Source organism: Gymnoscopelus braueri (genome assembly GCF_963280865.1).
Source record: "Gymnoscopelus braueri genome assembly, chromosome: 22".
Taxonomy (NCBI): domain Eukaryota; kingdom Metazoa; phylum Chordata; class Actinopteri; order Myctophiformes; family Myctophidae; genus Gymnoscopelus; species Gymnoscopelus braueri.
The window spans coordinates 11,864,576-11,871,727 of NC_137624.1; the positions used below are offsets into that span (position 1 = coordinate 11,864,576).

At 44.8% G+C, this 7,152-nt stretch overlaps 1 protein-coding gene across 1 annotated transcript; it reads left to right on the forward strand.

The window, feature by feature from the left end:
- Positions 1-1,973: 1,973 nt before the first annotated feature.
- On the forward strand, positions 1,974-7,152 carry nefma (neurofilament medium chain a; the record flags this gene model as incomplete). The annotated part of the gene is made up of 3 exons (XM_080418808.1): positions 1,974-3,032; positions 4,790-4,914; positions 5,140-7,152. The coding sequence occupies 3 exons, from the start codon at positions 1,974-1,976 to the stop codon at positions 6,893-6,895; spliced, it is 2,940 nt and encodes a 979-aa protein (XP_080274934.1). The 3' UTR covers positions 6,896-7,152.

The following is a 7,152-nucleotide window of genomic DNA, read 5'->3' on the forward strand; positions in this document are numbered from 1 at the left end:
ATTATTATTATTATTATTATTATTATTATTATTATTATTATTATTATTATTATTATTATATATTGTGTCATTACAAACACCAGGCTTTCAAATTAGTAAAATAGCAGTGAAGGAATCTAGAAGTAGAATATAAAGATTCAGCATTATGATGGATGAATGAACTCATGGGGAATAGACAGCTTTCTTAATTGCAAACATCTCCCCTGTGATAATTGTATGCTGTATCACGCACTGAGGGAGAGCTCATGTTTATCCATTTCCAATTCCCAAAAGTAATTTGTTGCACATTGAAGGAGATTCTGTTATCTTGATGTGCCTTGAAGATTAATTCTTTATTGAGTGTGCGTGCATGTGCGAGCGCTGTGTGTGTGTGTGTGTGTGTGTGTGTGTGTGTGTGTGTGTGTGTGTGTGTGTGTGTGTGTGTGTGTGTGTGTGTGTGTGTGTGTGTGTGTGTGTGTGTGTGTGTGTGTGTGCCTGCGTGTGTGCATGCGTGCGTGCGTGTGTGTGTGTGACAGTGTGTGCACACATAAGTGTGTGCATGCACATGTGTGTGATTGATTGATTGATGTACTTTATTTAGTAAGACATGAGAACAGTACATGACAGTACATAACAGTACATATGTGTGTGCGTAGTTATTGGAGTAAGACGCCCCTGTTGAAGGCATATACCAAGTCTACGAATAATAACGAATGTGTGTCTGAAATGACAGGATTCACATCCTGCATAAATTACATGCCCGTACCAGAGAGAGAGAGAGAGAGAGAGAGAGAGAGAGAGAGAGAGAGAGAGAGAGAGAGAGAGAGAGAGAGAGAGAGAGAGAGAGACACTAGTGGGTCACTCAGGGTAAACGTAATCGATTGCATTCATTACAAGACTCGGTGTCAGCAAATTGTATGTATAGCAAACAAGAAGCCCCTTTGCTGTACACGCAAACGAGGTGGAGGTAACAGTTAAGTTCCATTACTCACTCGTGTAAATATTATTAAGACATGATCGGGAGCCTATAAATAAATATTATTGTTTATTTTATTTGATGTAAAAAAAATACCCAATACATAAAGCTATACCAATCTGCAGCATAGACTTGCTGGAGTTCCATGGTCGCTGTCCGTGGTGCTAGCCTAGCCAACCTGACAGGAGCTATCCGCGGTGCTGAAAGGTTCAATGAAGTGTGCACGCGTTTGGATTTTGCGGTCTGTGAGGCTATGGAATAGACCAGCAAGCAAGGGTGAATCAATTCTTGGAAAATTAAACAATTAAAATGGCTAATTCTGAGTTTTAATGTTTCACATTTAAAGTTTAAATCTTCCATTCAGAATTAAAAAGCCTATCTTTGTATGCTACAGTATTTCTTAGTTGTTGACATAGGCTAATATAACGAACACATACTGTATGTGACATCTTAACTCAGATTACTTTTGCAAAGCTACACAAGTTTCACTCAGCCAAACTATAATCCATAAAATGTGTGGCAAACTCAGTAGCCTTCTGTGAGCTGTGGAAACATGCTGTAATGAAAATTAGGCTACACTTTTTTATTTTATTTATTTATTTATTCCTGTCAGTGTCTTAGGCTATAGCTTTTTCCCCCTCTTTTCTTTTCTTTTTTTTCTCCTCTCAGAAGCCACCCACGTGGCTGCTCCATCCCACGTGGTATGGGTCGAGCGAGACCCCGGACCAGTGACGGACCGCCTGGGGGATGCTCCCTCCCCTCCGCTCGATCAATGGGCCAGCAAAACCGCTTCAGCTTGCCTTGTTAGCGACAGAGCGTCGGGATATATAAAGACCGACGGTGGTGCTTCAGTGCTGTGAGAGCCATACACCTGCACACACATACACACATACACACACACACACACACTCACTCACACACACTCACATACACTCACACACCCGCCCCACACGCCTCCACCTCCCGCAACATCCCCTCTTTCGTTTGCCCCCGCACCTCCCCACGGTAGTCTGACCGGATGAGTTACCCGGTCGACACGACAGGGAGCCCGTTTAGAAGAACCATGGATAGTAGAACGACAAGTTACGGCTACGGCCGCTCCAGTGGTACCCCGTCCAGCGGCTTTCGATCCCAGTCATGGTCCCGGGCAAGCCCCGGCTCCACGATGACCACCTCTTACAAGAGGAGCGTTAACATGCCCGTGTCCCGAGCATACAGCTCCCAGGTGCTCAGCTCCGCCGACAGCGTTGATTACAGTCAGAATTCCATCCTGAACGGAGATTACAAGCGCTCCAACGAGAAGGAGCAACTCCAAGGGCTCAACGACCGCTTCGCCGGCTACATTGACAAGGTGCACTATCTCGAGCAGCAGAACAAGCAGATCGAAGACGAGATCCAGGCACTGCGACAGAAGCAGGTGTCCCGCTCCCAGCTGGGAGATCTATACGACCAGGAGCTGCAGGAGCTGCGCTCCATGCTGGAGCAGATCCACCATGACAAGGCTCAGATCCAGGTCGACACCGACCACATCGAGGAGGACATCCAGCGGATCAGGGACCGCTTTGACGAGGAAGCCCGCATTCGCGAGGAGACAGAGGCCATCATCCGGATCCTGAGAAAAGACATAGGCGATTCAGAGTTGGTCAAGTCCGAGATGGAGAAGAAAGTTCAGTCGCTGCAGGACGAGATCGCCTTCATCCGCAACAACCACGAGGAAGAGGTGAACGACCTCATAGCCCAGATCGAGGCGTCACAGGTGACCGTGGAGAGGAAAGACTTCCAGAAGACCGACATAACCGAGGCGCTGCGTGAGATCCGCTCCGAGCTGGAGGGGCACTCCGTCCAGAACCTGCAGCAGGTGGAGAACTGGTTCATGTGCCGCTACGCCAAGGTCACCGAGGCAGCCGAACAGAACAAAGACGCCATAAAGTCCGCCCGCGATGAGATCTCTGACTACCGCCGCCAGCTGCAGTCTAAGACCGTGGAGCTGGAGTCTGTCCGCGGCACACGGGACTCTCTGGAGAGGCAGCTCAATGACATCGAAGATCGACACAACGGCGACCTGGCCAGCTTGCAGGTAACTAATAAAACATGTATTTTTTTGTTTTTATTTGTTTGTTTGTTTGTTTGTCTGTCTGCACAGAGACTAAACGTTCGTTTGAATATAATATCTGGTGGATAATGTTTTAAACGTTGATTTTATTTTCATTTTGGTAAAAGATATGTGAGCAAAATCACAATACAACTCAAACCCAGGATAACACATCAAAGCGTAATCGTTTCCAATGTGGTCCTGCATTACAAGTTTGCATAATGTGTTATGTTATGTTATGTTATGTTATGTTATGTTATGTTATGTTATGTTATGTTATGTTATGTTATGTTATGTTATGTTATGTTATGTTATGTTATGTTATGTTATGTTATGTGATGTTTATTTATTTGACATGGACACAATCACAATCACATTGGACGAACCAGATGCATTGCTTAAAGTTTTCAACACCTGTTTGCAGGAGGCTTTTCTAAAAATAAAATAACACTAGTAGTAATTAACATAATCAAAATCAGACCCAATACATTAACTTGTGAAACAAAAGTAGACATAATCAATATGAGCAGTGGTAGCCTAATGAGATACTTTGTAAAGTGTTTTTTCTAAAGTGGGTCTGTGTTGTTAATTATTATCAGTCAATTGTAGCCCATATATATTTCAGATTGAAATGTTGATCATTCTTATTTATTCGACAGAAAACAACAATTGAGCATGTTATCTGGCTTTTTAAATGTCATCACTTCACTTTCATGGCAGGCCTGTCTGCGTTTAAAATATTTCTGCTGCGTAATGCTGCAACCCGCATTACTGCGACCGCAACCATGGCTAAATAGTGACACCTTCTGGCTTGGTGTGATATGGGAAGTACAGGAGTGGGTTAAATGAGGACACACTGCAGCAAACTCTCTCGCGCTCTCTCTCTCTCTCTCTCTCTCTCTCTCTCTCTCTCTCTCTCTCTCTCTCTCTCTCTCTCTCTCTCTCTCTCTCTCTCTCTCTCTCTCTCTTGCTGAGTCAGAGATGCAGGTCGATGCACCCATTAGCTGTGTCCTTGCGTCGCACCACTGAGATTTAGAGGGTGCCTCTAAAGAAGTGCAGAGACTGCCCTTGAAACGTCAGCGTCCATCCTCTATAGAACACTGAATAGCATCAGAATTTTATACAGAAAGGCAAAAATGCTGCAGTGGAGCTTACAACGTTTAACTTGCGAACAAAGATTACACAATTGGTTGATTTTTATTCATTTTTGGTGTGTTTAAATGAAAACAAAATTGTTATTGCAGTTATTATTATTATTATTATTATTATTATAATAAATGCAACTAATCAATATAATTACCACACAGTGCTCTACAATGAGACCTTGAAAACTCCCCCACTGTTTCCTCATCCTCCACAAATCAACTGTTTCCATTGTGTTATAATTCCCTGCAGTGGGTAAAGTAACTAAGTACATTTACTAAAGTACTGAAGTACAACTTTGAGGTACATTTACTTTACTTGAGTATTTTCATTTTTTAGACTTTAAACTTCTATTCCACTAGATCTCTATTTATTCATTTATTTATCATTTATTCCACTACAATTATTTGGCCATTTTAGTTGCCAGTTACTTGTAGATTAGTTATTTTTGTTGAAAAGTATTAGCACTTTTACTTTGGTACTCTGAGTACATTTTAACCTAACCCTAACCCTTACATTTTAATCGTAAAACAATGTGAGTGCTTTTTCCACCAATGATTCCCTGCTCACTGTCATCTCTGTGGTCTGTGTGTCTTCAGGAGACCATCCACCAGCTGGATAATGAGCTCAAGAGCACCAAGTGGGAGATGGCACGTCACCTGCGCGAGTACCAGGACCTGCTCAACGTCAAGATGGCCTTGGACATCGAGATAGCTGCATACAGGTATGCAGTTACTGCAGCACCAACTTTTACAACATATTCTTTAGATTTGGTAAATTAATGTTAATAGCGCTTCAGAGCAAAAATCTTTAACCAACCTTTTACAAAACTTGTACTCAAAATATTTGTTAAGGAAAAGAAAAGAAAGAAAAATGAAAAATGTATAAACATAAAAATAAATAAATAATCTAATATGATTATGTTTTCACAATGATTGCCCCCCACCAGGAAACTTCTGGAGGGAGAAGAGACACACTTCAGCACTTTCCCTTATCGCCAGGCTGTTTCCTCTAAGTCTAAGTCTAAGTCTGACGCTCCCAAGTTGAAGGTGCAGCACAAGTTTGTGGAGGAGATCATTGAGGAGACCAGAGTTGAGGATGATCAGGAGGATGGAATGGATGAAGCCCTGGCAGAGATAGCGCAAGAGCTGTCCGCCAAGCTAGGAGCTGCAGCAGATGGAGAGGATGAGGGAGAACAAGAGGGAGAAGATGAAGGCGGAGAGGGAGATGATGCAGAGGCCGAGGCTGAGGCAGAGGAGGGAGATGGCGAAGGTGAGGAGAAAGAGGAGGAAGCCGTGACCGCCACTGAAGCCAAAGTTAGCGCTAGCGCACCCGCCGAGGAGGAAGAGGGAGATGACGAAAAAGGTGATGACGAGGAAGAGGGTGAGGGAGAAGGTGGTGAGGAGGGAGAGAAAGGTGAAGAGGGCGATGCAGAGGGAGAGGATGAGGGAGAAAAGGGTGATGACGCAGAGGGCGGCGATGAGGGAGAGGAAGAGGGAGGTGAAGAGGAGGAGGAAGTTGAGGAAACTGTCTTATGCTCCAAAGCCCCAGAGTCAAAGGCCTCTCCTGACAAAGAGAAGGCTGGAGAAAAGGAGGGCAGCGGAGGAGAAGAAGAGACAGCGGAAGGTGAGGGTGGTGAAGATGAGGCTGGTGACGCTAAGGATGAAGACGCAAGTAGTGACAAAGGATCCAAAAGCGGAAATGAGAAGGAGGATGAGGGAAAAGAGGAAGCGGAACAGGACAAACAGGTAGAGGGTGAAAAGGATGAGAAGAAGGAAAAGAATGAGAAAGCAGAGGACAAAGACAAGGCAGCTGTGACCAAGACAGATGCTCCCAAAACAGATGCACCCAAGGGTGAAGCTGCTAAACCTGAGGCCAAGAAGGAAGAGGCTGGCCAGGCAGAGGCAAAACCCGATTCTCTAAAGCCTGAATCCCCCAAATCTGAAACTCCCAAGCCTTCATCCCCTAAGTCTGAATCTCCCAAGCCTTCATCCCCTAAGTCTGAATCTCCTAAACCTTCATCCCCTAAGTCTGAGTCACCAAAGGCTGGCTCTCCTAAGTCTGAAAAGCCCAGTTCCCTAAAAGCTGAATCTCCCAAACCATCATCCCCTAAGTCTGAGTCTCCCAAGCCTTCATCCCCTAAGTCTGAATCTCCCAAGCCTTCATCCCCTAAATCTGAATCTCCCAAGCCTTCATCACCAAAGGCTGGCTCTCCTAAGTCTGAAAAGCCCACTTCCCTAAAAGTTGAATCTCAAAAAGAAGAAGCCCCAAAAGCTGAGTCCCCAAAGAGCGAGACCGCCAAGCCTGAAGCCTCCAAGACAGAGGCTCCTAAGGCTGCTGAGGAGAAAGCAGAAAAGAAGAGTGATTCAGAGGAGAAAAAGGTGGAGAAGAAAGATGTTGCCATGAATGGAGAGTTAGAGAAGACCGATGACAAGGGCAAGAAAGAAGAGGAAACCAAAGAGGATGATGTAATTATTAATGGGGTCGATGAGAGCCCTGTCAAGGAAGAACACAAGGTTGTGATCACCAAGACAGTGGAGACCATCACCACTGATGAAGACGGCGCCCAGCATGTCACCAAATCTGTCACCATTACCGAGACAACGCAGGAAGCAGAGGAGACTGTGCAGGAGAAGACGGTCGCCACCAAGAAAACCGAGAAGGTCTCCACCCAATCCATCAAGCAGGTGACGGAGGCTGAGTGAGCATGCTCCCATCAGCTGTGGCCCTACGAGAGGAGGACGGGGCTACCAGAGTAGAGGACACAACAAGCAATCAATCCACAACTAACATAATGATACAGCTAGAGCGATGTAACAACGATAACCACTCTCAACCATACAAAACAACGCATAGAAAGAAACCAAAATGATGCAAATTAAAAATCCAGAAAATTTTCAAAAATGCATGTCGAGTGAAAGCTTTAAACAAGCTTTGCTGCAGAGGTGGTCGGGAGTGAGCG